The sequence below is a fragment of the Lepisosteus platostomus genome, chromosome 25 (assembly GCF_059453375.1).
Source record: "Lepisosteus platostomus isolate fLepPlt1 chromosome 25, fLepPlt1.hap1, whole genome shotgun sequence".
Lineage (NCBI taxonomy): Eukaryota > Metazoa > Chordata > Actinopteri > Semionotiformes > Lepisosteidae > Lepisosteus > Lepisosteus platostomus.
In genome coordinates, this window is record NC_142635.1 from 10983678 (window position 1) to 11010834 (window position 27157).

A 27157-nucleotide genomic window follows, 5' to 3' on the forward strand; every position below is an offset into this window, starting at 1 on the left:
TTTTTTCTCCAAATGGATCATTTTCTGATATTGTTTTAGGGGTGTGTAATTTTTGGCCGTATTTTATTTGTCTTATAATGTCCGTCTGATGACTCAACATTTTTGGCACTTGTTCTCTAAAAAAATGAAATAATGTGGTCTGTACTATTCTGACTTTAAAGCCTTTATTCTTATACACTGGTGGTTTCTTGACCACTGGAAAATACAAAATCACTACGCTGTGCTGGAGTGTGGGATGTATGGACACTCCCTCTGTAGATGCATTTTTCACTGGAAAACAAGATTTACCAGCAAAACCCCAAATTATAGTAGTGTCTTAAACCAAAGGATGTTTATGTAAAAGTCAGTTTTTGACACAGCTTTTAAAAACAGTTTGCTGAACTTGAGTACAACTATACAAATGAAAAAAAGCAGACTTTTCCGCTAGCATCAGCATATTGTGACTAGAACAGTGATAGATAACTCCAGTCATAGGGAACTACAGGGGCATTCTGGTTTGTATTCCATCTTAGCTCTCAGTTAGACAGTTGAACTAATTGTTAACATTCAGTAGTGTATTGAATGTCTTTATTAAGGAAAGATTTAAAGACATGCAAACTGCTGGAGAGTGGTCCTTCAGAATTACCAGTGTTTTAGTTGGCAAAGGCTAAAAGGAATCTTGAAACTGACAGGCAGTATTGGTTCTTATTTTTCCTGTAGGCAAACTGAATTCTTACAGTAGTATTTAGTGACCTTCATGGACTGTTTATCCACTGGTAATTGGGACTGTTAATTTTTTTTTTTACTCCTGGTTTTTGCAGTACAAGCAGGTTGTCTGTTCTTAATTTCTAGACCAGTATTCTGGTTGTCACTGTCTCTCTGTAGTTTGATATATGAAGGATTTGAAGGTACATTTCCATCTCTCAAGAAACAGTTGGATCAGGTCCCTCAGATTGGTTAGCTTTATGATGAGAGATATGAGCCAAGTGGCCTCCTTTAATTTATAACTTTTCTGAGGTTCTCCAACTTTAACTCTCAACTTTTACCTCAGCATTTGAACTCGGTGAGGCACACTCCACTCGTGATAGCGTGCGTGTTGTTCTAAATTCCCTTTCAAGACGGGATTCTCCCTTCCTCACTAAGTTCGTTTCAGAATCCTGGGCAACAACCACCTACAGATCCGGGGAATCAAGAAAACGGACGAGGGGTCGTACACTTGTGAGGCTCGGATCATGGCCCGCGGCGAGATTGACTTCAGGATCATCCGGGTTATTGTCAATGGTGAGCACTGTGAATCGTGCCCCTTTGTTTCTTTCATGTTCAACGCAGTGGAGTGCCTCTTTCATTCTGGGCACGTGGCATCTTCGGTGTCCACCACATCCGCAGATAACTGGCAGTTCACAAGGCGAGACACGGTGTCCAAGGGGATTTCCAAATAAATCTTCCCTCTTAACTCATTTTAAACTGGAAGCTAGCAATGAAACCTAATAAAAAACAAAACTTGATGAGATTATCTGCTTTTATAGTAACTGGAAATCTATGCGTTGTTTTTAGTCATGGTCACTGAAGGGGTGGAATGTGACTTCTGACAAATGCAAACTTTGACTGATCGGAAAGAAAGCTGTCACTGTTAGTTTTCACTGAATGTGATTGATTGACTGTGCTAATTTTGTACGGTACATGTTTGCTGTGCTGTAGGAGCCAAATCTATATCTGAGTTTTCGGCTCCTTTTTTCCAAATGCTCAGTTAACACAATTTCTCATAAATGCACTGGAAAAAAGAATACCCCATTTTTGCACTACTACGAAGTCATCTGTAGCTGTGTTCATTCCCAGCCATCACTCCCACAGCTACTGTAGTTGCTGTCTTTGTGCTGTATTGTTTGTTGCCTACTGTGCTCTGAGTATTACTCATGTTTGTGAATTTGATCTCACAGTAGCTTGCCCTTCATCATGATAGTGTTGTTGTTTTTTTCCAGTTCTCCCTACGATCAGAACCAGGCAGCCTGAACTTAATGCTACAGCTGACATTGGACAGTCTGTGGTGCTGGCCTGCGATGCTGATGGCTACCCAGAACCTACCGTTACTTGGGCAAGGTAAACTAAAGCATGAGGAATCCCAAACTTCACACATACAGTGGGGAAGCAGCAGTCTGTGATGTTTGCAGTGCACATTGGGAACAGTCCGATTATTAATTTGTTAAATACTGAGAAGAAGAGAAGGTTTTTGGATTGACGATGATTTAACGCAAGGTGCGCGGTGTTTAACATTTAAAGTTAAACACCTGAGCGGGGGTCCTGGCTTCAGTCCAGGACTGGGGGTGTCTTCTATATGGGATGGGCCTGTTTTCCTGATGTTTGCAACAATAGGCTTTCGTAGATGGCCAAAATTCCCCAAATGAGTTCAGCAAGAATCTATTAAAAATGACATGGTTTTTAATCAGTGGGAAAATAGCAAAAGTTAAGACCATACCCCAGTTGAGCATGATGAACAGCAGCTTTTTTGTTACGGTGAATGAGTTGTTCCGCTTCTAGCAATCAAAAGAGAAATTCTAAGAGTTCCAGTGAATGTTTATTTTGTGTGAAAACAGCCTGAATGCCCAGAGGTGTTTCAGGGAAAACGTTGACCACTTGGAGATGATATCTCCATTACCTGCACACCACACGTATTAACAATAATGCAAAAGAAACTAAATGAAATGGGTACTTTGATATCGAAATGGAAAAGAAACCTAATCCCTTCCCAAACCCCGCCAGATCAAAACAATAATTTCACAGGATAAAGACAAGATTCTCTTCCTGCAATAAACAAATCACATACAGTACTTCTTACACCATAACAGGTCCGAAATCTCTCTGGAATTTACACGTCTGTCACAATAATAGTACTCAGCATTCATCCTGTATTTCACCTGGGATTTGAAAACAGTTGGCAGTGTTCTTAACTTCCTGATATACAGTAAATCATCACTGTTGTCTTTCCAAGAAAAAAGTGAACTGCTGCAAAGTATAAACAATGCTCTGTCCCTTTGTGCATAAAAAAAATGTAAACAATACTGCTTTAAAAGTCATGTTAAAATACATATATAGCTTGTATTAAGTATGTACAGTACACTGCATAAGTATCAGTCAGCACAGAAAGAAGTGGGTTACCATTCAGTGAAATAGCGATAAATAGTTTCTCTAAAAGGACAGGAAGGGCATTTGTCAGTCAATGTGGGATTTAAACCAGACACAAAAGAATTCACTGTGAAAACAGCAGCCTCCACTGCAGATCTCCAGCTCTTTTGTTCGATGGTGTTTTGCGCAGGGATCTCCGGGCAGGCTACAAATCCTTCCTCGCCCCCACTCTGCTTCTCTGTGGCTTGTCGGGGGGCTGCTGGAGCTGGGCTTTCAGAAGTGCTGTGTGAAGTGTCTTTCCTGCCACTGCAGTATCCATCCAGGCCCTTAGGGCACCAGTCAGCGTGAGAGCAGAATAAAATAGCATTGTGGCATTGCGCTGCATCGATTAGAAGATCCTTCCTACACCTCTTGCAGAGAAACTAGGGGTGGGGCAGGTGGCGCACTCAGATTAGTTGTACTTGATGTGCATCAGCTCTGGGAAATGTTACAACACTGTCTTTAGCCACATTGAAGTGGGCCGAAGGCTGTGCTTTTTTCCTAATGGGTGAGGGAAGAGGGGCGTTGCTGGACCTGCTGGACCGCAGTGGATGCACCAGGCCAGGCCAGTGATTGCAAGAACTTGCCCTGAACCTGGACGGAGAATTGAAGGGAGTGAGAGAGCAGTTGGACCACTGGCAGCAGCTGTTTACTCTGCTGTCCCAGCAGGCAAGGACCTGCATCACCAATAACCCGGGGGCTCCAGCACTGTGACATGAGCTGGCGTGTTTGGCGCCACCAGTGACTCTGCACTTTCTGAGACGGGCGGCTCTGGCTGCCTCAGTGCGTGCAGTCCCAGTGTTCCAGGCAGCGATTCACATTCCTGGCCAAGCTGCTGCCGTCTGCCTGCTGTCCATCCAGTGGTTGCTGTACAAACCGGACAGGCTGTCGTGTGGGCCCCAGGCCTGGCACCCTGCTGCTGAGAGTAGTGGCGCTGAGCACGGACCTCCGTCTGTTTCAGCTGCCCTTGTGCCGCAGTCTGCTGTGGGCCTGGTGAAGGTCGCAGGTTCAGAAAGACAGAAAATGAGGTATAAAGAGTAGGGGATCGCCTGTGAGCTGGTGATACACAACCCCAATGGCAGTTGCTCTTTTGCTTTTCTTTATCTGGTGTTCCGTGCTTCAGTTACCTGACCTGGACCTGGTGGGGGGATATTATTATCACTACACTGACTACGGTATGTGCAGTTTGCCCTGCTGAGGGAGCTATTTTGAGGGCTTTCTGAATCGCAGCCCCTTTCTGAGGGCCAGAGAACAGATGAGGACACAGTAGAGATACAGACAAAGCACCACCAATTCACCAAAGAATGAATTGCCATTTTGCCCTTAACAGATCAGATAGAAAACCACATATATGGAGATTGAGTGTATTTGTGCTTCAGTGTTTTTACAAGTGCCCAGTCATTATCTGCAAAGAGTTAAAACATCCTTTTCCAAGCGCCTTATTATGAAACTAGTTTCTCATCTGGTGAAACTATAAGGAAATTACCTTACTTTATAATTAAACTATCAGTCATAAATCTATAAAGACTGTACTACTGATCTGTTGTTTTCAAGAGAGGAAAGATCAATTACAGTATAAAAGGAAAAAAAACATTGAATTTAGGTATTGTCACCAGTTTTTTGGGTCTGTTTCCTTGCATATTTAACATTCCTGTTTTTTTTTCTGGTGCTGATAACATTGAGTTGGAATAGAATGAGATACTAAAGCTAATGGAATGAAATCTCAAATCGTTTGCAGATGCATTGAGATTCTTCCTGCTCTCTTCCCACCTTAAGAGCCTGTACACTGACAGCACTGAGTGCTGTTTTGAGCTCGGTATTCACAAAGAGGTTGTGATATGACTTTTGCTCTGAGAGGGAGGAGGGACGGCGATCGACCTTTCTCAGTTTAAGACCGGGATTACAAGGAGATCAGAAGGTGTCTCCATCATGGCTTAGGGCCAAGGAAGCAGAAGGCAGTCCCACTCAGCAATTTATCATTTGTCTTTAGGGTCAGAGACAGCTCTGTCACACTTCCTAGCTCTCGCTGTCAATGGTGTGAATATACAGTACCTTCAGTGCCAGTATAAGATAAGCACCACCCTCTTTGTACCTCTAAAGTTAAAGTGCTGGGGTAGCTGAGTCACTGTGCTGTCGGGAGTCTTCACAGAGCACATTGCCTGGAGGTGAAATGTTATCAGACTTCTCTGTGCAGAATTCCCACAAGAGGCAAACAGGTTTCTTTTGGAGCTTTGGGTTTGCAGCACAAACCTTTCCGCTGTGTCCCCTTCAGAATAAAACCTGGCATAAACTACAAAGGCAAATTATGAACCATTTATTTACACAGACTTAAATGAGCCTCAAGGGAGTTACATTTGCCCAGGTAAAACTGAAATGCAGAGTTCAGATAATATGGTGTTTTCAGAAAAAAAAAACTGGCCTGAACTATGCTGGAAGTGAAATAAATTTGGTTTTATTACTGTTCTTAATTATGGGTGACATGGTAATTGGGTTTTAAGAACTATTGCCTGCTAGCACTTAGATCCTGGGTTTGTTTCTGTCTTAGGTTACTTTCAGTAAGGAGTTTGCATGTTCCCCCTGTGACTGCCATACTGTCTTGGTGTCCTGTGTGCATGTCTTACAATGGACTGGTATCCTATCTACAGTATGTTGTGTTCTTCCTTATTGTCTGCCGGGCTAGAATCAGGCAAAATTAATGTATGGATGGATTCGGTGCCTTTACGCAGCCCACTTTCTTGGTTTTAATTTATTTTCCTTTATATTTGCCGCATTGAGTTTACTACAGTCAGCTTTCTTACACTTCAAAAGGTTTGTAAATTAAGATTTCATTTAATCTTTTTTTTTTAATTGCACACCTGGTCCTTCTTATTGTGTGGGTTTTATATGTGTTCATTTTGGGTCCTTCATCTTTTAAATGTAGGAGGATGAGCAATATCTTTTATTTTTATTTTAATAAAATCAGTGCTTAAGCTACCTTATGAAAGTTCTGCTTCATGGGCGCAACTGCTTAATGAATTTCACTTAATCAGAGGAATCTGGAATGCTGAAGGAACTTATAAAATATGTTGCTTTGGTGTTCTCATTTACTGCTCAGTTCCTTACATTGACGACTGCATGTTGTTAACCTAATTTCCTCATTCTTCACTCTTGTTAGTCACAGTTTCTTCACACTTCATTTAGTGAGTCTTTTTAATTTTAAAGATCAGATCTTCTTCATGGGACTTCTATGCCTCCTGTTCTCATATGAGCCCTGTAAGTTTTTATTTGTTTCTTAGATCATCTAATTTCCTGTGTTATCATTGGATATAGAAAAAAAAGGATGTTTTGTGTGATTTTAGCATTTAAAAGAAGATTATATCAAAGGTCCAGAGAGGCAAAACAAAAAGGAATTACTTTTTAAAAGGTTAGGGAAGAAGTGTAATTTGTCTTTCTTTGCCTCTCTCTTTTACCAGGGATAATATCATTCTGGAAGCGGGCAGTAAGTACAGCTTCAACGAAGACGGATCTGAGATGACAATAAAGGATGTGAAGAAAGTGGATCAGGGAGATTACAAGTGCATTGCCAGGAACAAGGCTGGGGAGAAGGAACAGGAGATTAGCCTGAATGTTTTTGGTAAAAATAATTAAGAACCCAATCCTGGTTGTCATAAAACTGTATTCTAGAGTTTTAACTTTTAATTCTCCTTTAGTTACGATTGTTTTATTCTTTTTAAAGTTAGGCAAATTAAAAATGAATATTTCTAGTGTAACATTGTAGGAATTATGAAAGTATTAGAATAATGATATTTTTATAACCCAAAGAATATGACTAATTAGTACTAATGGCACCCCAGCAAATCACAAGGAAGCCAAAATATCCATTCCTAAGACACTAGTCTGTACAGTATTTTTATCGTCACGCCTTTCTGTTTTTAAATGCCCCCGCTTTATATAACTGTATTTTTCAAAATGTGTTGGGTCTGTTAAGGATTTTCCAAAAGTAAAGGGATGGGAAAAAGCACAAAGGGTACTTTCATGCAGAAAGGAGCATAGTGAGATGAGGCCCGGTCTCAAACGCACTTAATGTTAATGGGACATATTTTTTATGCAGTGCATGTTTTGCATTCTTCCAATAGTGAAACCCAAAATCACCTACACTGAGAATAAGACAGCTTTGGAACTAGAAGAACAGATCAGTCTCACCTGCGAAGCCAGCGGAGATCCCACACCTAATATTGTCTGGAGTTTCGGCAGGCGGGTTTTCACAGAAGGAGAGCAGGTATGTGCTCAGTGCTGGAAGAGGATGTGAGCTACAGTAGACAGCAGGTATGACAGATATTGCTTGAGAGCCTCCCGACTTTTATATGTGTGTGTGTGTAAGATGTGTAAGACTCAAAGCCAGTCTGCCAACTTCCGTTCTATAAGTATTTGCCCTTGAAAGTTTGAGGAGACTGTGCCAATAAGCGCTCAGCATGCCAGCCAGCAGAATGCCTTTACCAAAACAGTGAGGGTGGATTTACTCTCGTTATTTCATACCTTGGTTTCTCCCTCTGCAGGAGCCCATTAACAGGATATATCAGGTATGAAATCGTACTGGCAGGTACTGTAATAAAACCAATCAATTAATGACTTAAAACCCTGATGGATCAGAAAAATAATTGACAGTGTTTTAATTGCATTATATACCCAATAGAAATGTTTCTTCAAAAACAAATCAAAAAGAAAATTTGATATTATTCCTAGGTTGATTCAATGCATCGATCCATTGATGTTTTTTGTTTGTTTGATGACATTCAGCTGTCGGAAATGTGAGGAGGTAGTTTGTTTTCTTTGTAAAGCTTGTAAGAAAGGGACTTTTGTCCAGATATGTACTGTAGATTGAGTTTTCTTATTTTCCAGTTTCTTCCCTTTGTTCTTCTAAAATTACAGATCATACTGTTGCATTAGCTGTGTGAGCACACAGTATATCAGCTGTGCCTTTTCACTCTTTTGCTGCAGCAAAGTGGCTTCAAATGTCCTGAGCTATTAGTTGTTAAGATGCCTATGGCCAGTGAATGATTGTACTGGCATTACAGCACACATTGTATCTAAGAATCGCAAAAGAAAAGTATACAAACTATTTTTAATGTACAAGACAGGCCTTGGACAACTTCAGAACTTCGATGTGCACGGGTATCATTTTCATGCAAGTGAAAGCAAGTGAAGGCCCTTAAGCATTCCATTGTGAATTATTATTTACCACTATTATTGATTTAAAATTTACTTGCAGTTTTTAAGTAGGTTTTCTACCTAATACAAATGAGTACAGATTTACACAGATGTACGTTAATGCAGCAGGAGGTTAAGTCTGTATTTAGCCTATACAGTATAAACAAAAAATTGGAGTTACATGGTGAAAGTTTGTTGTCCTTTAGTAATTCTTGCCTTTTCGAACGTCGATTTATCGATGCATTGCTTTTTTGGAAGCTAGATGTGCTGATGGGGAAAAATGACCATCGTCTCTAAGCCTAGTCATGTACAAATGTCTCTGAACTTTTCCAAAATTCAGGATCTTATCAGGGTTCATGGGTTTGATGGAATATACGGCAGAAATGTTGCATGATCACTATGTAGCTGTAGATCCCTCCAACCCCCTAGTTTACATGTGGATGGGAAATTACATATTAAAAAACAAACTTTGAGTTTTCTTTGCATCCATAATAGATAAAAGAAGCTACAAATGCATCAGAAGGGTTTGTCATGCTTTAGATTATCATACCATGATCATTGTACGTTTCCAACTGAAGGCTAATTCAGGAGACTGGAATAGCCCTTGGGATGCAGAAATCACTGAAATGTAATGTCCCATTGCTCTGAAATTGGTCATCACACCATACTGTATGTGTTAAAAAAGATAACAACAGCATTTGCATTCTGCATTATTATGCATGCCTGAGTTGTTCACCCTTATTCAGACAAAAATAATTAGCAGTTAAGGAGCCGCTTGGTTTCATTGCCACCTCATCAGGAAAAGCCAAGCAAAAGAGCACAGGCAGCAACTGTTTAAGAGCTTTCTACATTGTGCCACCTACTGCAGTCCTTAAGAGCGCTGGTTAGGGTTATGTCAGCAAAAGAGAAGCTGCTTCTTTCATTAACAGGCAGTTCCAAAGAAGAAACATTAACCACTGCTAATTATTTTTACATCTTTCACTTTTTGTTTGGTCTCAGTGTCTTGCTAACAGAACGTGTGCTAATCCCCACAGTTTGGGCTGAAATTGGGTAGAGGAGGGGAGAAGGAAAGGGACTAAGTAACTGATGTAACCAGCAACTCTCTTTAAAAATATGTATTTTTTGAGTTTTACAAATCTGTGAAATTTAAGGTATACTTTTTTATATCATAGTCAGTTCCCTGTTTTTACTAGTTTGCCCTTCTGACCCTGTCTCCCATATGGTTATGTTTTTTTTTCCAATTCTCTCCTTGCTTTTTTATTTTCTTTAAGATTTATCACACCAGCATGAACCAGTGCATGGAAAATCCATATTGCTGAATGGTGCAATTCAAAACAGATTTCTGGTCTACAGCAACAGTTTGCAAAACAAAGGGTAAAATTAGGAGGGTAAAAACCATAGTCCTTTGCTCATAATCTTTGTGTACTGAATACATACCTTGCATGATGATTTAAACAGATGTCTTTTTTTTTAGTATTTTTCCCTTTTAATTCCCTTGTTCCCCACCTGGTTGTCTGGAACTACTGTATATCTGCCATCAGGACCAATAGGGCAATGAGTATATCTGGAGAATATGACATGTAGGAGTAAGACACTAGTATTTACATTACCTCCCTGGAGAAGTGACTTTAACTGAGGTCAGTTTAATATGAGACAGAAATCCTGTTCTACTGATCCATTCAGTTTTCCCAATGTTATCATTATAATAGGACCAACCATGTTGTTAAGACTTCTTCCAGAGACAGAGATACTATATAATGCATGCTACAGATTCATACATTTTCAGAGAATGAAACTTCCAAGTTTCATTCACTTTAATACAGATTCAGCATTTTTATGCAGTGCAGCTGCAGTCCTCTTCTGTTTCAACTTGTCCTTGAAATCCAGCACGTTTAATGCAGAGCTGCTTTTCTTAAATCCCAGGAATAAGGTTTGGACAGCACAGTTCCTGTAAAGGAAATCTTTATACAGTCAACAAAAAATAATGGCTGGATGCATGCGGCCCCTTTAGAGATTTTTGTACATGATATACAGTATGGAAAAGTCTCGCTGCAAGGAATTAGTTAGAGGATGTGTTTAAATTGGTAAAAAACATTTTTTCCGACAATAAGTCAGTCTGATACATCAGCAATGAATAGACCTTAGGCGGCAATGCAGCCTGTATGGATGAAAAAAATCCTTCTTTATTTTAAATATTAAGCTTTTTTGTACAGTTTTTAATTAATCAAATAAGGAGCTTTCATTTTTTGTATGGATTCATTTGTTGAGGTAAATGGGGCTGGAGAAGAAGAGGGCTTGTCTAATCTTGTGTCACACATATTGACCTTCAGCACTGCATATCAGGGGAATATTAAACAAAACACCAAACAGGGGCTGCTGGAGTATGCCTTTCGGAAAGGTTGAAAACTACAGTAGCAGCGCTTGCTGAAATAAAAACGAAAGGAGATAAGGGCTGCCTGAGCTGGGAAGGGTGATGTAAGAAAGCAGTATAATTAGGACCCAGACCTAAACTTTTGCCTTTTTTGTTGGAAGCTGTGTGTTTTTTTCGTCTCAGGCTCTCAGGCAGTGGGAGAGAGCTCTGTCCTCCTGTGCCACACAGAGCTCCACTGTGTTCATGAGCTTCCGGTGGATCAGTGCCAGACCTCCAGATTCATTTGTGCCTCCAAAGACACCAGCAAGTGAATGGCAGACTGTCTTCAGTTAGCACAGGACAAAATTAGTATGGGAAACAAGATATTTATTTCGAGATGAGTTGCTATGGAGAGTGGTCTGATGGCAGAGAGAAATGGTCAAGTTCTGATTTTTTTTTTTATTCTTTCGTTGTGCTCTACAAGAAGCCCCCCTACCATGACCCTTCTGTCTCTGATAGGCCAGGGCATGTCATACTTCGTTTTTAGCGTGGAGATTGTGAGAAAATGGTTGTCTAAATTACTGCTGACTAAAGGGCTTGCAATCAATGGAAATTACGTCTTTTCGTTATCATTGTTCTTTTTTGTGGAGGAGTTTATTTCATTGTCACCTTTTGGTGTTGTTGTTTCTATGTCTCTGGTACATCGTGTGTGCATACAGCTCCACATTTTTTTTATTGTTTTATCCTTTATACTGTGTGCCAATTGGGAATACATTTTCATTTGCGATAACAACCTGGAGAGTTACCCATGTATACAGTGTGGCATCTTATTGGAGCGCCTTGCTCAAGGGCATTTTGATAGTGCCCACTCGGGATTTGAACTCCTGCCAAACCAGTCCAGATCTCCAGAGTTCAGAGCCCTAAACACTACTGCTCACTGATGCTATATAGGCTTTTTTTCCACATTGAAATTGAGGATTTGGGCAGCACTACCGCAGCGCCCTGTTCAGAGTAAAGAAGTGGAATTTTAAAAATACAGTATGTGCACAGCAGAACATGCTGGCAGAACCACAGCCATGAAACATTTTTTATATGCCAGAATGCAGACGCAAACTGCTGAAGTGAGAAAAACTCTTTTGCCTAATTGACCAGTTCAGGTTAGCGTTGTCCCCAAGCAAATGAAACCGACAGTATTGCTCACTGTGTGACAATCATTTATACCTTAGTGCCTAAAAGTTGCACTGTTTTAGTCTTGTATATGGGGATGGATAGATACAAAATGGCATTACAGTTGAGTAGCGTCTCCATCTGTGAGTAGGCACCAAGGCAGCTTAAAGCAGCAACAGAGAATGCGATCTCTTTTAATTTGTGTTGAAACTTACTTCTTAAGCGTCACAATCTGAAAAAAATACTTGAAAGCTGATCTCTCTCCAAAGTTGCTTTTCTTTTTTTCCCCACTGAAAATTCATTACACAAGATGAACCAAAATCATTCATGCCTGCTATTCCTCAACTGTACATGCCCTCATATTTTGTTTGTTTTTTGTGTCTTTGTTGTTCCTGTTAATTTAGTTTTTATGGATCTCTGTGACAGTGTACAGAAAAAACTAAATCAGGTTTGGAATGAATTCAGGATGGAGGTGGGGAGACTACAGGAACTTGGCATAAGAACTATCCTTTTCTCAAAAATCAAGGCAATAATAACGTCAAACCAAACTGACAAAGAAAATAGAAATTCTGAGTTGGACAAAGTTGAAGAGAAATGAAGGCATGCGTATATATTTATAAAATAACGGATGTGTGTGTTTCAGCAGTTAAGCCACTGGTGCCTCATACACTAATCAGACGAGTACATTTTCATCTGAAAGAAAAACATAATAATTCTAACAAAAGTGTATGCACAGTAGCCTACACATTCATTAAAGAGTTTAGCTTTTGCTAGTTTACAATAACAGTCTTGTGTTTTGCAGTACTGTGTACTGCATTTTCCCTGTAGTGGTGTAATCTGGCCTGTAAAATAATTCTGTTGTGCTTGTCTAGAGGCCTCACTTGTCTGACGTACACCGAAAATATCTTGTCTTTAACACACTGAAAGTCTCTTTGGAGTGAGAGATGTTTATTTAAGACTGGTCATTTACTTCCATGAAATCTCTGAGCTACACTACTGGTCTTTTACTGGACCTTGCATTTTTGTGAAGCTGACATATTTCTTGACCAGTGGCAGACATTTCTCTACAGTTGACAGACAAAAGAGTACGTTCTGTCAGATGCCAAGAGCAAAATGGAGAGAGAAAATGGAAAGAAAAAAATTGACCCTATTGTTTTGCTCTACAAGTAATCCATCTTGAAATGATAGATACTTTTTTTTTCTCATAGAGGATAAAATACTTTCTCTGACAGTATCTCACGTGAGTTCCTGTGTTCCGTATCACACGTTTTGTTCATTCATCATCCGACCGTGGCCTATCCAGCTAAAAAATAATGCAGTGTCTGGAATAGCTGGATTCCCGCCCAGATCAGCATTAAAATTCAGTGGTAAATTACTGACTTGGTGCTTGGGCTGTTTCTGCAGTATGGATGTCTTCATTCACCTTGCAACAGAGCATTGGGTTGGAATTGCCAGCTAGCAGCCAGAATGAAGTTTTGATTAAATTAACACTCAATATATAATTAGTTACGTATCAATTGTAATGGGTAGTCGTTTTGGTCAAATTCCATTTAATTGATTAAAGAGAAAAAATAATTGACAGACAAATTTCAGTGAAAGACTAGGAATTGCTTTTAAATATGATGTATTAGGCTTGGATATATTGCTTTAATTTCCCTAAAAACAGTTTAAGGAGACTGATTTTTGCCACTTGTTTTGCAAATCAATCACAGTAATTGCAACTTTAAAACACATTCATAACTGACTTTTCAGTAAATACTGTATGGTGAAAACTAGCCCCTTCTGTGGAAATGGTTGCATTATTTTGAGAAGTGAAGTTTAGGAGTTTGAACAACTACAGTCTTACTAACATTCTCACAGATACTAACTTCACTTTCTGTGAACCTGGATATTATTAAGATGCTGATAGTGCAACAGGGTGTTGTTTCATAGCATTGATAAATGTTATTTCTTTCTGTTAGGTATAGGCATAATAGTGTGAAAATGGCTGCAGAAAAGCATTTACCATATGAATTTGAAATCATCTGTTTTGGCATGGCAGAAAAAAACTGTCACAGTATATGTTCCATATTCATAGCATCGTTTATCACTGGCACATTTTCATTGTCATCTGCTTTTTATGTCTTTCTTATTTATCAGTGTTGTGGGTATTTTTAATGTCAGCAGTATATTTAATTTAATCATGCACATTAACATGTATATTCATGATACCTGGAAAAGACTTTTAGGCAATATTATTTAATATTTAAAGAAAATGAGCCATGAACGTAACAACCAATTAGTGTTATTACTATCCCCCTATCATTTTAACCAGCCTATTTTAAAATAATCGATTGGAAAAATGGGGAGCACAGACATGCCAATCAGATAATGGTAGGAATAGACCTTGGTACTGCATCTGAATCAACTAAACAAATAAAATGGAAAGTAAGACAATTCAATTTTAATGGAAGTTACCATTTTTACAGAATGATTTTTAGGAGCAGGTGAGTTGTTAAACAAATAATAAGCATTTTGCCATTGAAATTAAATTGAGATGAGTAGTAATTTAAACCACAATTTAAAATGTGATCTATATTAAGAGTACAGATTTTTAATGCTTATCGAGATTGCTGAGAGCATTATATGAGTCAGTGATTTGTTGGCTTCCTTAAGGTTAAGTGTAATTGAATCATTTATAATTAGCTGAAAGGCACTTTTTTGTAAGAAACAACACGCAGAGGCTGCTGTTCTTACATAAAAGGCATCTAATCTTTAATGCTAAATTATTAAATTGTTCCCACCATACATAAAAAATGAAAAGACATTTGAATGTTTTGATCAGTTGTCAGCTTGCATTTTAGTCTGGGTGGCAGATCATTTATCATTGTGATGGGCTGACGTCTGTAAGGCAGCTGTGTTTGGAAAGTCACCTACTTCATTTTAACTCATCCTCTAAAAAGCTGGAAATGAACTCCAGCTATTGCTTTTCTTCTCATTTTAATTAATCACCTCCTATCCATCTTTAAATATGTCATGCTACATCTTACATTTAATAGCACTCACTTTATGAAAGCGCTTAAGAATATACTGTATGTTATTATCTATGTTCTCTCAATATCTAGTCCCCACATTACTGGAGATCTCTCAGACTTTCCAATGCTGCTGTCGAGGACTTTGGCATTAATCTGTTTGGAAACTGCCACACCTTCCTGACTGCACACATACATTGTGGAAACAACATCTCTAAAACTGACATCAGCCCAGTGAAGTGTCCCAGGCTCCTACAAGCATTAATGTAGTTCAGTACCTGAATTTCGGACCATTGTCAGATGCACTTTTATGTATAATAATACAGTAATCCTTTGACAACCACAAGGGATACGTTCCTGAAACCCTCACAGCAGGTAAATTTGCAGTTGGTAAACTTAAAAACGGAAACTGGAACCAAAGTCGCAAATTAACCTACAGTATGAAAGATCTTATTCTTTTTTTTCCCACCTTCCATAATTGAATACAATAACACCACACTAAAATGACATACAATGGATCTCAACAGGAAAACACACACACACACATACTATCAATGTCATATCCTAAAAATAAATTCTGACAAAAAAGAAAGACAGATATTTTTAATATTCTTATCAATCAGGCTTACGCTTCTTAAATAGGCCATTAGCCAGTTTCATTAGCACTGAAGACCTGATCAGTTAAATAGCCTTTTTCATCAATCAGCTTCTTCAGTTTGGCAGGAAACTTGGATGCTGCCTCCCCTGCTAACTTCAACTTAGGTAGTCTGTAATGCTTTTTAAAGTCATCAAACCACCCATTGGTGGCAACAAGCTTTTCAGTCTCCCTGTCCTGGACTTTCCACACAATGCTTGTAAATTTTCTTATCCCTATCACATGTGATACTCAGAGGTATTTTGCAATGTTCAGATCACGTGGTACAAAACAACATGGTTCTGATAGTTGCCTTCTTTTTCTTAACTGTGCAAACTGTGTGTTCATTAGCAATAAATCTGCAAACAGCGCTATTGCTTTGACCTTCTCACCACTTATCCAGACTTGTATTTTATCCTTTTATTTCATATAGAGATATTGCTGATCTTGCGCACTTAGCAATGCCAGGTTCTTCACCTTTTCTCATAAGCTTAGGAGCCATTTTAACTGCTTATTTAACTATTGTATGCAACAGATACACAGCTTATCAAGCACTTTTTTCTTCTAAGCTCATCACAGATCTAGATCGCTTAGCAACACTGGACTCTTCTGAGAATGTTGTCAGACCCACTCCCACCAGAGCTGGAGGTTATGCTAGAGTCGTCACAGCAACCGGCAGAGCTTCAGCTAGGCCTGTCAATCAAACGGTTGCTGTGACTACGTGCTCTAGCTGGAGATCTGTTCCACCTACACACTATTAACCTCCACACCTGCCTCATGGGGAGCAGGTTATTTAAGATCAGGCTTCGCATCACACCAGTGCTCAGTCTTACCGTTCCATTCTCAAACCTTTGTGTTCTCAACTTTGTTTTACCTCTGGATTTGACCACACTTCTCTTTAAGAGTTTGATTTTCCCCATTGTGTTTGCTCAATGGAAATTGCAACTGCAAATTGCAGTGCAAAACTGCAGCTTACGCCATGGCACAGGTGCTGCAGGCTTTTCCTACACTCTGCATGTCAGCCACTCCTTCACTTTCTGGTCCCACTTAGTGGGGAAGCCTTGACCTGGATTCAGTTTTGGACATGTGGGTGAAAAAATGAAGAGGCCTGCAGAGATTTGAAGTCACCGATCAGTCTTGCCACTGGACTGGACGTTTGTCTCTGTGAGAGATGGTGTGAGAAAAGTCACAACACCTCCGTTGAGCCTATGACTGTCATCGTGACTTCCCCTGCTGGCAGCTGGCCTCGAATTCCTCCTACAGCTGGGGCCTTTGGTGAGAAGGACCCAATGCAGACTGGCCAGGCCAGACTCACTTTCCAGACAGACTCTCCAGTCACTCCCTGGGGTTGTGCATCTATGATGGAGGCAAGGCACACCTCTGCAACAACTGCCCAGAGCTTGGTAAGGAGGGGGTCGCATCCTCTCCACTTTCTCCTGAGCACTTTATTGTCCTGGTCGTTTTGTCCTGGAATTCGCGTGCATGCTTTTGTGGAGTCTGGAGAAGCTGGGAATTTCGTTGACATTGGATTAGCAAACCAGTTGGGAACACCATTGGACTTGTGTCCTAATCATTCTAACGTGCAAGCCCTGGACAGCCAGCCTATCAGCGCTGGAGTAATTAAAAAAAACTGACCATTTCTTTCTGCTTCATCAACAGTCATGTCATCTTGAATCATCTCCCTCTTGTGTGGGAGTTCTGCTCTTTGCCCATTGGTCCTGGGGTTTCATTGGCTGTTGTGAAGCCACACTCGCATTGACTAGAACATTGACTTTAAAAAAACTCACCACTTGGAGTCCTGCTTGCCATGAAGAGGGCATCCCAACTCCTCTTACAGTAGCTGCAACTGAAATCACCCCAGGTCAGCTGCCAGCCATTCAACTAGACCTGTCAATCAGACGGTTGCTATGACTATGTGCTCTGGCAGGAGATCCCTTCCACCTACACACTATTAACCTCCACCTTAAATAACCTGTCTCATGGGGAGCTGGTTCTTTGAGATTAGGTTTTGCATCATATTGCCCCTCAGTCTAAGAGTGCCTTTCTCAAGCCTGTTTTACTTCCAGATTTGACCTTGCTTGGCTTTGACTTACTACCACTTACTTCCCTCTCCTGCCTGTCTGCTTGCTTACCACGCCAGCCTGCCTGTCTGCTTGCTAACCACACCAGCCTGCCTGTCTGCTTGCTTGCTTGCCTTCTTGTCCACCTGCATTTAGGTTCTTTTTGTGGCCCTGGCTTACTGCTCAACTCGGGTATGAGCAGTGCTTACAAAGGCTTGATCAGTTGCGTGAGGGGCTAAGTAGTAGTGCTGTTGTTTAGGTTAAATTAATCCGCAGTTCATGCAATAAAGGATAGCAGGGAAGTTATGAGAGTGAGTGTAAAAATTGGAACAGCAATGTCGCTGTTCCGCAAGGCCTCGTACACACCAAGTGACCTGATCTACGTTTGAGTGATAATGCTAAGAATTATGTTAGAAAGTTATTTAAAAACCATCCACTATTATTTCCAAAATATATTGTGGGTAAAAAATATATTATAGGTGAAAAAATGATTAAATTTTGTTAATAGGTTGAATCGTGACTTCGGTGCCCCAAAACCCTATTTGTCCCCCATAAGGTTTTAAGTCTACCAACCACAAATATATCACCCCCAAGGGTTTTCTGGAGCTACAGTTGGCAAGGGATTACCATATATTTACATAATTGGATATTTAATCAGCTATTATCATTGGTGCATCAGCATAATGAAGAAATAAATCTGTAAATAAAAAAAAGTCAAACTAAAATGTTTAGTAAAAGTAATGCACACTGATCTCCGAAATACAGCAAAGCACCCTTAAACTGAATTGTACTGGAGCAATCACAGCTGCATATCTGTAGTTTACACATTTGATGTTTCGTAAAGAATGCATTCAGGTTCGTAAAATTTGCTATTGCTGTGATGACCTGGACTCATGCATACCAAAGTGTTTTCCACTATGTGAAATGTCAGTGTAAAATGCAAGCAGATGGCTACTGTTGCTATGAACAGCATATACAGTACATGGAGCATATATTTCATCTGAATGAGACCTTGTCAAAATGTAACACTTTTAATGTAATTTAAAATGTAAATGTTTGAGTATGCTAATTAACATGTTTCTTTTTGTAATTAAAACACATGCATCTTTTTTAACATAAGCTCATTTCACTGGACTAGAACAGGTAAAACGTAAATTGTAAGTGCAGAATTGTGCATGTGCATCCTGTTGCAATGCATGACTTTAAACTGTTTGACCGAGGATTTGTTTTCTTAAGGATTCTTTTTTTTTTTGCCTTTTTTCTTTTGTGTTTTGTTTCTGTGTCTGTTTTCCCAGGCTTCATGGACTCGGCTCGAGAAACACGAGGTATGGCTACTAAACACGTAGCCAGACTCTATACAGTAGATACTAATGTTAGAATGGAGCGGGGCCTCTGTTACAGTGGAATATGGTGTTGGCTTCTGGAGGACTGCTGTGCAAGACTTAGGACTGGCCAAGTTCAGCAGTAATAAATAAAACAGAAGGGGCAACATTTTAGATTACCTCCCCCATTTCTGCCTTATATTCCTTAACTGTAACTCGTGTTTTTTGTTATTTGCTTCAGACCTTGTCACTCTAGGGTGAGTCCCAGTTGACTGTAGGAAAAAACAGGGTCACTCTCTGTTCTTTTTCTGGCTATGGTGCTGGGAACACCCCTCACCTGTTTAACGGGAGCAAGCCACCACTTCATTCTGCTGTAACTATGGCCACAGCGCTCTAGAACTGCTTAGCTAAGGACTAACTGAATTAACCAGCTCGACATTACACTTCTGGGAAGTTGTTGAAGGAACTTCTTTTAAAACAAATTGCATTTAAAGGCAAAAATGTACAACACGTGAAAATCATAAGGCTTTTACAATTAGGGAGCACATGATCTTTTTTGAGGAACAGTTCTGTCTTCCATAATTTGTCAATACCTGAGAGATACTGTATGTGCAACAGCAGACAATTGTTGCTACACACGTTTTGGAGTATAACAGTACTGTATAACTCTCTGTTCTCAAAGCAGATTGGAACTGCTGTGTTTTAAACTACATACTGTATGCTAGGTAGGGAACATTGGTTTTTTTTTTCTTACCAGAAGAATACAAAGATCAATTGAGAAACTGGGTTCAGATCTGCAGTACTGTAGGTACTGATTTCTGGACGTTCTTGTTCTTATTTTTCAGAGCATTTGAAATGGGAAGATTTTGATTTTTTACATTTTGTAGTCACATAAACCATTCAGATTGAGGGTTTTATTTATTGAGCTGCTTTTGCTCACCAATGGCTAGTGAGCTAATGTAATTTGCTTTTGTATTAATTATTCTTTTGTATTATTATCTATTTTACTTTGTAGTTCAGCAACATCCCATTGAGTTCACATTAATAAAGGTAGTTTTTTCTCCTTCATTTTTTTCTTTTTTGTTTCTTTTGCTCATATTGCCAGAAACAGATTAAAAGAAAACGCATCCAATTAATTAAGCAGTACTTCTTAAACATAAAGCTTTGATTGCATTGCTTCATTCTTGTCTGGGATTCACAAATACATTACATATTCAGGGTCTCACCTGCGTGTCAGTGGGAAGCCAAAATATGGATGAAAAGGAAGTTTTTTCAAGGATGATAAATCTTGAAATGCTTTACTACTTATTATTTGCTTTGGGGTTCAATAAAATGCCACCTAGCTCACTAGTTCTGCACTGCTTTTCAGTATTTTTCTGAGACATTCATTATTGTACTTTTTGAAGATAGTGTAGATTAGCAGGGAGAAACTGATGTGAGAAAATTGCTCTATTTGTTTTAAAAAAAAGCAACTGAAAAATGCTTTTTCCCTAGTGATGGCCTCTGATAAAACATTAAATAAATTAAAGAAATGTGGGGGGACTGCACTAGCTTTTATTCCTACGTGATAAATCTTACAATAGCCGTAGAAGTAGTGACTTCGGATTTCTTAACATTCTGAAGGCTGCAGCAACTCAACAGTAATTGCATAAGTGTAATGCTGAATCTTAATTTATGTGTTGTTTTTGTCCTCTGTTGATTGCTAGGTTTGCATATCAATTGCGCTGAAAGGAAATGTGAAAATAGCTCGGAAATAAAGAACATTTCAGTCGAGCAGAGAATTTTACAGCTGCAGTCTTCCCAGGTTATCATTCACAGTTCAAAAAAAAGTCGACATATATCAGTCGCAAATGGCTGATCTCATGCAAAAAATAAAAGCCTTAAAATTTTTCCTGAGTGGAAATTCTGTGATTTCACGAAAGCATGTACTGTATTGTTGTCGATACAGCAAGGACGAAGGCAGGTTTTCAGCAGATGTTTTTTTTTTCCGTATTTCACCATTTCTCGTAACTCACAAAATTAACTCACATCATTTTGTTTTTGAGTAAATTCCAACAGTGTAATGAATGCTGGGTGTTTAAGGCAAGAAAGGAGGGAAGGGTGAGTTAAGTGGGGTAGGTTTACAAGTATAGCTTTTTGTTGCCATGCTGCACTTTGTGAAAAATGGATTTTCTCCCCCTCGGGAAAATAACGGACTTAACAAAATAGGTTGCGTTTTTGCTCCATAATGGCATAATTGCTGTTTTTCCAAACTGACACCGTAATCTTACTTCATTTTGTGTAATGGCTTTTAATCTAAGCTCCCTCACTAATGCACATCACTGCTGACTGTTAGTGCAATTGGATCCAGAGTACCCTGACTTGGGTAACATTACTGGACATTGCCTTTTCAAAGGGTGTTGGACAACCTGTGGAAATGATAGGATGTGTCACTGAAATTGTGTGTTAAAATATAAACTATAAAGTTTTCTTACATGGCTAAATCTTATATGGATAGCCTAATGTATTATTTCCTTAGGCTTTTTATGAGCAAAATGTTCATGCTGAAAATGTTTGATTGGATTCACTAGGTGTGAGGATAATGGAGGAACAAACAAAATGTTAGCAAAATTTTGAATGAAGACATCCGAGTTACTTTGAAACAAAAATATTCAGAACTTGTGTCAAACTGTAAAGTAAACCCATATTCAGTGCCAAAGAACTTAAATGGCATAAAATGTATCCCAGGTTGTTTTTTTTGCCATACGATCATTGAAAAGGCTCCTGTACAACTCTGAGATGAACATGCCTAATTTTTAATTACAAATTTGATTGTTCCCAAAAGGGTTTTGTCATATTATTCTGCTGAGCAGACCTTTTAGATAAGTACTAGTCTCTTCCAATTTGTAATGTTGTGACTTAACTTAACGCATATAGCAGTGACATAATTTATGACACTGAGCCTCTGGGTATGGGATCTAGCATGTGGTTTTGTACATATATGCGCTGAATCTATGTAGTCCAGTGACAGGATTTCCATAGGTTTAACTGATGGTATAATCCCACACCATTTAATCCTTGATTCTGTAACGTGGACCTGTTGAAAGAGAACGGTCTGCCTGTAATAGGAAGGCATTATTCATCTTTCCATGTGACACTGGGATCATGCAATGTTTTTGTTCTTTTCTCCAACTCAGTGAATCCTTCCTTCCTAGTAATGAGGACAAATTGGAAAAAGGTGTCAGAGAGGAATCGGCTGTTTCTTATTTAAACTTGCAACTTTAAAAAGCCCTGCTGTAGAATGAGCTTCTTTGTGTGTGTGTGTGGCCACACTTGCTCTTTAGTTTTTTTATTTTGTATCATTAGAAGGCAAATACTCAATTTATGTGACATTTGTATGTTCTTAGTTTTCAAAAGGAATGGGGAGTGGGGATTGGTCCTTATACCTACTGTACTAATGGGCAACAGGACTAGAGAGAAACAGAACTGAGCTCGATGGGCCAAATGACTTCATCTTATCTGTGGCCTTCCTGATATTTTTCTTTTCACTTGTTAGCAATCCGTGTATGAAAGCATGTGGCAGAGACTGCTTTGTGACATACCGACATGTTTGTAGATTGAAATTTCTCAGTTATGTGGTGATTTGTGGTCCAAACCCCCTGACAGTGTTACTCCCCACAGTTCAGTAGGTTGTGACTCTGCTTAAACTAAGTTAAAAAATTGAATTGATTTTGTGTCAAGCATTCACTATATTCTTCTTTTCAATAAACAGGGTTCCATTTGACCAACGTAGTTTTGAGAGAGAACTAGAATGCTTAGCCTCAACACAGATGCCTTTTTACAAGCTGAGAATGCTTCCAAGTTACAGCTTTACAGTATATTTACATGATCAGGGAGTCATTTTCTGGTCATTTGACAAAAGCTGTAGAGTCAACCTCTTAAAACTGGGAACTGTTGTAGTGTAGAGTGAAGGTCAGTTTCCCAGCTGGCTCTGATGAAGAAATTGATTTGTGCATAACACTAGACAATAAGAGAAGGCTGGCAGCTATACCAAATGAAAAAAAAAGATGTAATTTCAGTGTTGTCACAGAAGTAAATGAATGACGGTCATTTCAACAGATCGTGCTTTGTCAAATAGGAATACAGTGTGCCAACGATATTTAGGATTCGGAAGCGATGAATATCTGGCCTTACACACTACATATATATTTTCTGATTATTTAAATGTCATGGCAGAAAGCCATTTTTAAAATAGCTGTATCTCATGGCACCATTAGTCTTTATCGTATTTTATTAATACATTTTGTAGTAGTGAACACTCAACAAAAGGCTTTGATTTTTTTTATACCTCAAAAGGTGATACTGTAGCCGTGATCGTAAGAACATTAACCCTCTATTTCCTGAAGATAATTTGACTTTATTGATAATGTTAGTAAGATAGGGGATTGAGGTGGACCGTTCCTGTTTATAATATATAAGAAATGGTAGTTCTGTGTTTTTTCATTGCTGTAGCACCAAAGTGTTCTGATGCTTCTACTTTTAATTATATGGAAAATAATATTTTTTGTTATAATCCAGTCCATTTGTTTCCTTCTAACTGCAATGTTTGTTCTTTCTCTGAAGAGTTGAAATGGAGAACATAAAGTCCATAAACACTATTTAGTATAAGACACCATGGCTTAGTATATGTGGAGTTATGTAATTAGAATTTAACTCTAGTCTGTTAACTTCTTCAAAGCTGCCATTTCTGTTTTGCTTCAGGCATAATGTTTTAAGAACACAGCTTGTGATTTAATTCAAATATAAAATAATGAGAGTAACCGTGGAAGGATTCATGGGCTGTGTCTTAGAAAAGCGGTGCACTGTGAACATGAATGGCATTAATAACAGTGTTGAAGGTTGATGTTCGACTGCTTGCTTATAATGCTAGAGAGGAACCTTGGAGTTCATTTCCATAGCACTTTAGGCAAGAGAAGTTGTAGACTAATTTGTTCTTGAATCTGGTCGTACCATCACACAAATCAATATCTCCTCAGGGACTTCCAAAATCGATCCGCACCATCAGAACCTGTTAAAAGATGCCGGCCTTGTCAAGTTGAGAAGGTTGAGAGTTTCTAAAATACTGATTAAAAGGAAAAGAAGCAAGAGTGCAGTCCCACACGGTGTCATTAAAAACATATTTTCAGGTTGCCGTCTGTTGTTTTTGCAGTAGCTTCACCTCAAGAACTTGAGGAAGTGATGATCAGTGTAGGTGGAAGTCATGTCTCTTGAGGAGTACAAAGAGGCACAGCCGGGACAAACCCCGCTGCTGAGAGGCATGAAAAACCAGCACAGGACAAACGAAGGGGTCACTGTAGCGTACGGGATGGAGCTCAGTGAGTAAAGCGGGAGTTCAGAAGATCGGCCCGTTTTTCAGAGCAGTAGCAGAGAGCAGGCAAGGGCTGGTGTTATTCCACCGAGCGATTGATTGATCGATCGATTGATTGATTAAGCGAATGCTGTCTAAAATGACTCCATTTTCCAGTTTTTTTTTATGGCTCGTACTGCTGGAAACCATAACACGGCAAATGGTAGGGTGTTAAAGCAGAATAAGCTCTGACTCGCAGGTTGCTGCTTCACTAACACTCTTTTCTTCTAAATTTATTTCTTGTGCCGTGAACACTGTAAACATTTGTTTTTACGGACTTAAAAGGGTTTTATTTTGCTCTACCATACGTTCTGTACTTTTCTAAATTTACGACTTGCCACCGAGGGATGGAAACTGCTAACTAAGGGTTCCTGTGTGTAGGTCCATCATATTCTTCTGTACTCTTTTTTAATTATTACTGTAATGTAGTATAGACTAACTGGATTGGCAAACATCCCAAAGTAAACATTTACTGAAGATAGCAGTGTTTGACACTGTGTTTGCTTAACAATGTTTTTAGTGGGTAAGCATGTTTGTCTTCTCTGTGTGCTCAGCAGGTCAGATCTTTTGTTTTTAGTCAAGGGAATGATTTATTGCATGAAATAACTAGCAAATTGTCGGAGGAGTCCACTGCTCCTCTCTGTTTGGCCTTTCTGGGTGCAGTGCAGCTTGGTTATGGTCATTTCATACTTGAATTAATTGTTTTTAACCAGAAAAGTCATTTAGAAGCAATCCTCCACATCTCCTTGTTTGCAGGCTCTGAAAAGCAGGCCACAGCATATTTGTAATGGAGAGCAGTTTAGTGACAGTTTAACTGTCTCATTAACTATTTTATGTTGATGTGCTAATTTTGTTTGTATGTGTGGTTTTATACATATACAGTATGTCTTAAGGAGAGTATTTTTCCTGAATTATTAGAAACCCGTCACAATGTGAAGTATAGTGCCTTATCAGGAAAAGTATGAGGAAGCAGCAAAAAGCAAAACAAATAAGGGAGCTATAAAAATAATGTAAATAAGTGTAAAAAAAAGTTATTTCCAAGCTGAGAGCTTTCGCACACAGCTTTTGGGTGTAAATCTTTGTGTAAGTGTGATTAATTCATTCGCAGATATCCAGCTGAGATTTTAAAAAAAAAGTCAGTTCTCCCTTCAGCCCCGCAAAATTGACTTTTTTTAGCTGCCATAAGATCCCCATGTATAAAACGCAAATGATAATTGACAGAAATCAGGGAATACTTATTGAGTGGGAGCTGTCTAAGGCGTCTTTGTATAGTTTCACTTCAGTCATGTATACCAAAAAAGACTCCACTGCAGGGCACAAACACATGTAGAGGCTCCCTGAGGATGTCTGTAACAGAGTCAGGAGCACTCTCCATCTGGAACCATCTGTGTGGTTTCGCATAGATTCTCAGCGCAAGCAGTGTAAAGTGCCAATACATGCCACTTTTTTAGTAGTCGGTGCTTTTATGTATATTACATGCTTTTCACAGTGATGTAGAAAACTGGAGATTTTATTCATCTACTGAAAAACAAGTCTTTAGTCATCATGAATGATTTTCAGGACACAGACAGAAAGCATACTATAGATGAAAATTATAGTTGAAGATGTGTTAGATGTGTCACTACAAACCCTAAATGTATCCTGAATGCACTTAAACATATTTGAATGAGAAGGAGAGGGTAGAAGACAGAGTTAGGTCACATATAACATATGGCAGCCGTATCACCCTGCTACTCATAATTGGCAACCCAAGTGAAGCTCAGCAGGTGTGAGCCTGGCCAGTTCCTGGATGGGAGTCCTGCTGGGAAAAACTGAGGTTGCTGTTGGAAGAGGTGTTAGTGGGGCAAGTAGGGGGCGCTCACCCTGAGGTCTGCATGGGTCCAAATGCCCCAGTATAGTGACCAGTATCCTTTGGCTGAGACATAAAACCGAGGTCTTGACTCTCTGGATGGGCGTTTCTTGAAAAGTGCCCCACACTTTCCCTGCTGTCCTGGCCAAATTTCCCATTGGCCTTTACCAATCATAGCCTCCTAGTAATCAACCTCTATGAATTGGCTTCATCACTCTGTTCTCCTCCCCACTAATAGCTGGTGTGTGGTGAGAGTACTGGTGCATTATGGCTGCCGTTGTGTCATCCAGGTTATACATTGGTGGTGGTGGAGGGGAGTCCCCAGTACCTGTAAAGCACTTTGAGTGGAGTGTCCAGAAAAGTGCTATATACTGTAAGTGTAAGGAATTATTGTTATTAATTATTACTATAACAAGGAGGGTGGCAATGCAGAGTAATGCCTAGGGCTCTGGAATTGTAACTGTGGGACCAGATCCTAAGTTATGTGCTGCTGCTGTACCCTTTCATAAAGTGCTTTGCACAGACTGAGCCCGTAAAATGCCCGGCTCTATAAATGGGTTTTAAATTAAAGCATTAGCCAATTCAATTGTATTAAAGTAGTAACACCCACAGACCTGACACCCAGGCTTCATAACGAGGACTGCCAACAAACGGTATTTTACTACATTGAAAACATAAGGAATAGAAAAGAAGGAAGGGATAGAACAAAGAATACAGGGATGGACAATATCCTGTGACCTTGTCGGCATTCAAACTGGCCTGATACCCACCTGACACCTGTGACATCCTCCAGGATTACAGATCTTAGATCTTCTATTAGTCTCCTTCCAGGGAAGATCTCCAGATAACCTTCCTTCTCCAGGTCTTTCCCTTTTTCACTTCTCTCGTCCCCGCAGCTCTCACAATCTCAGGGTGTTGTCTCAGGCATGGAGTGTTCTCAGAAATGTACTCCACAAAGCCGACACCACCTCTCATACTATTGCTCACGGCAATTTTCTCTCTTTCCCTCGTCAACGGCATGGATTTTATAGTTTTGTGCATTTTCAGATTCCC

General features: G+C 39.4%; 1 protein-coding gene across 6 annotated transcripts in view; it reads left to right on the plus strand.

Annotated features, from left to right (window-relative positions):
* The window catches only part of ncam1a (neural cell adhesion molecule 1a), a 242147-nt gene that overhangs the window by 163610 nt on the left and 51380 nt on the right, over window positions 1–27157 (plus strand). For 3 of the 6 annotated variants that reach the window (XM_088619965.1, XM_088619959.1, XM_088619961.1), the window contains exons 5-10: window positions 1123–1260; window positions 1959–2076; window positions 6591–6751; window positions 7254–7396; window positions 7674–7697; window positions 18843–18872. In XM_088619965.1, coding sequence (XP_088476091.1) covers window positions 1123–1260; window positions 1959–2076; window positions 6591–6751; window positions 7254–7396; window positions 7674–7697; window positions 18843–18872 — 614 coding nt within the window. The remainder of the gene's footprint in view (window positions 1–1122; window positions 1261–1958; window positions 2077–6590; window positions 6752–7253; window positions 7397–7673; window positions 7698–18842; window positions 18873–27157) is intronic. The other 3 variants (XM_088619963.1, XM_088619964.1, XM_088619962.1) reach the window with 2 other exon arrangements.